The sequence below is a fragment of the Histoplasma capsulatum genome, genomic scaffold, assembly GCF_000149585.1.
Source record: "Histoplasma capsulatum NAm1 scaffold_7 genomic scaffold, whole genome shotgun sequence".
Taxonomy (NCBI): domain Eukaryota; kingdom Fungi; phylum Ascomycota; class Eurotiomycetes; order Onygenales; family Ajellomycetaceae; genus Histoplasma; species Histoplasma mississippiense.
In genome coordinates this window covers 23,335-25,402 of record NW_001813976.1, presented here as the reverse complement: position 1 = coordinate 25,402, position 2,068 = coordinate 23,335, and the positions used below count along the sequence as shown (strand labels likewise).

The following is a 2,068-nucleotide window of genomic DNA, read 5'->3' as shown; positions in this document are numbered from 1 at the left end:
ATTTTGATGATTGGAGCCTTTACGATGATGAAACTCACGAATGGCGATAGAGCCGCATGTCCAGGAATGCACCGCTCATGGCATTGCTACACAGCCATTACCTCACCATATATGAATGATCCTCTTAGGCACAATAACTCCCGTGCCTCTTGCAATGCGATTAGGCGCCCTTATATTCATACCGCAGATATTCGAGTTCTTTAATATCAATTGACATCATGATCTTCCTTGAACCCCAAATGAGGATGAACACAGCTGCTCGCAATTATCAAACAAATTTAGCCTGCTGTTCCAACACCAAAGTAAACAGTTCTATTGTGGATGGACTTACAACCAGGAACGAGATACAATGCCCAGAAAACATCTCCATTATGGCTGTTGTTTTCTGTGGAAAATGCAACGACGGAGAGCGTGGCGCAAATGACAGTATTTGCAGCGAAGAGATATTGCCTAAGTGTCATGGGCCATTGCTCAGCTCCGGTGTCTCTTCTGGGGAGTTCGTCTTCGGGATCTGGACGTCCTAGGCGAATGTATTTCATAATGTACGCCGTTGAGAGAAGGGAGGCAATGCTGAGTATGCATAGAAGCCTCTGGGATCCTGTAGATATAGAGTAGAAGATATAGGGTAAATAGAGAAGGATAGAAGCTAATGGCAAGGCGGTGAAAATAAGCTACGAAATACTTGTCAACAACTTGGACATTTGCAAGGATTTTCGCAATTAACATATACATACTGTATATTGGGCATTCCGCTCCTCGTCCTGGCGCAGTAACTTTTGGATCATTGCTTCTTGCTCTATATTGGGACGCCATATCTAGATCAGCACTCCCTCTCCACAGTTCTACAAAGATCAAATATTATAGATAACGGAAAAGTCGCCTACCCTCTTCATCCAGCTCTCCTCTGGTTTCATGTTCGCTCTCTGAATCCGGGTAGCGGAATGTCCTTCGCAAATTCACGGATGTCATTTCGTGGTGGAAGGACTGTTCCCATTTAGATATTCTGTTAATTTAGACACCTAGGTCATTCACATGTGGAAGAAAAAATTACAATCCCTGGAATGAGGCGGACAGAGTGATATTGAGCGGTATCATAAATGGTTTAGTGTAGTTATGGTAATGATACTATCCGTATGGAAAATGGCCTTCTAATTGGCTAGCCTTGGCCGGATGGAACAAAGAACACCATATAGTGCTACAACATTTTTGTTGGCTTAAACATTATTTTCATGACTAAAACAGTAAAAAAAGTTGATTTGCACTCATAATTGTTGAATATACGACTATATAAAGCTTAAAACGACAATACTCTAATTAGTACTCGCTCAATGAGACTGGCCGAGAAAGTGAAGCATGTTAATGCGTTAAAAAAGCAGCAGTTAGCCCTCAGCGGAGGGTGTCCTTTGAGCTGTAGTGGTGATCCACAGCCTTATTCCATCCCACTTCCGTCCGCGTCCGCCATCTCCTTCACCAAATACTCACAACTACATCAGGCTCACACTCAAGTCCGGCGAGCGAACCATGAGTTCCATTTGGTAAAGTCAGATTGAATATGGCTCTGCATCTTGCAAATTTTCGTAATTGTCATTGATGTCTTCATACTAGACATACTTAGTCATCGGAAATCCTCATAAATTGTGGTGAATAGCACACTCTATCATTGCAAGTGTCATCTAGGAGAAGAGAGCTTCTAGGTGATGAGATATACTTGGGAGAAAATTCCCATGATCAATGGGAAACTGAAAAGTTACATGGGCAAATTGATATCTCATTTTGAGTTAAGAGTACGAATGGCAAGGTGAAGATGAGATTAGGGAGTATCAGAAACAGCAGGAATGGTTTTGTAAGTACGGCGCCATTGGGTCTTCATTGGGTCTTCATTGTTGGGCTTTATCCATTTGACACATGATTTCAGAAGTAATTAAATGAAAATATCTTGCTGTTCTGGTTTCAAACCAATTACTGAACTCTTCCATCCAAGATGGCAAAATAGTCCCAGTATTAAATGCAGCTCACGATATCCTTTTCAAACTGTGATGGCTGCAGACACTACTACTAATTTGAAGAC

The 2,068-nt window shown here is 41.9% G+C and overlaps 1 protein-coding gene across 1 annotated transcript; it reads right to left on the bottom strand.

The window, feature by feature from the left end:
* Window positions 1-160: 160 nt before the first annotated feature.
* On the bottom strand, window positions 161-969 carry HCAG_05658 (predicted protein; the record flags this gene model as incomplete). The annotated part of the gene is made up of 4 exons (XM_001538003.1): window positions 161-255; window positions 332-671; window positions 735-796; window positions 885-969. 4 exons carry the CDS (start codon window positions 967-969, stop codon window positions 161-163), a joined length of 582 nt encoding a protein of 193 aa, XP_001538053.1.
* Between the last annotated feature and the right edge of the window lie 1,099 nt (window positions 970-2,068).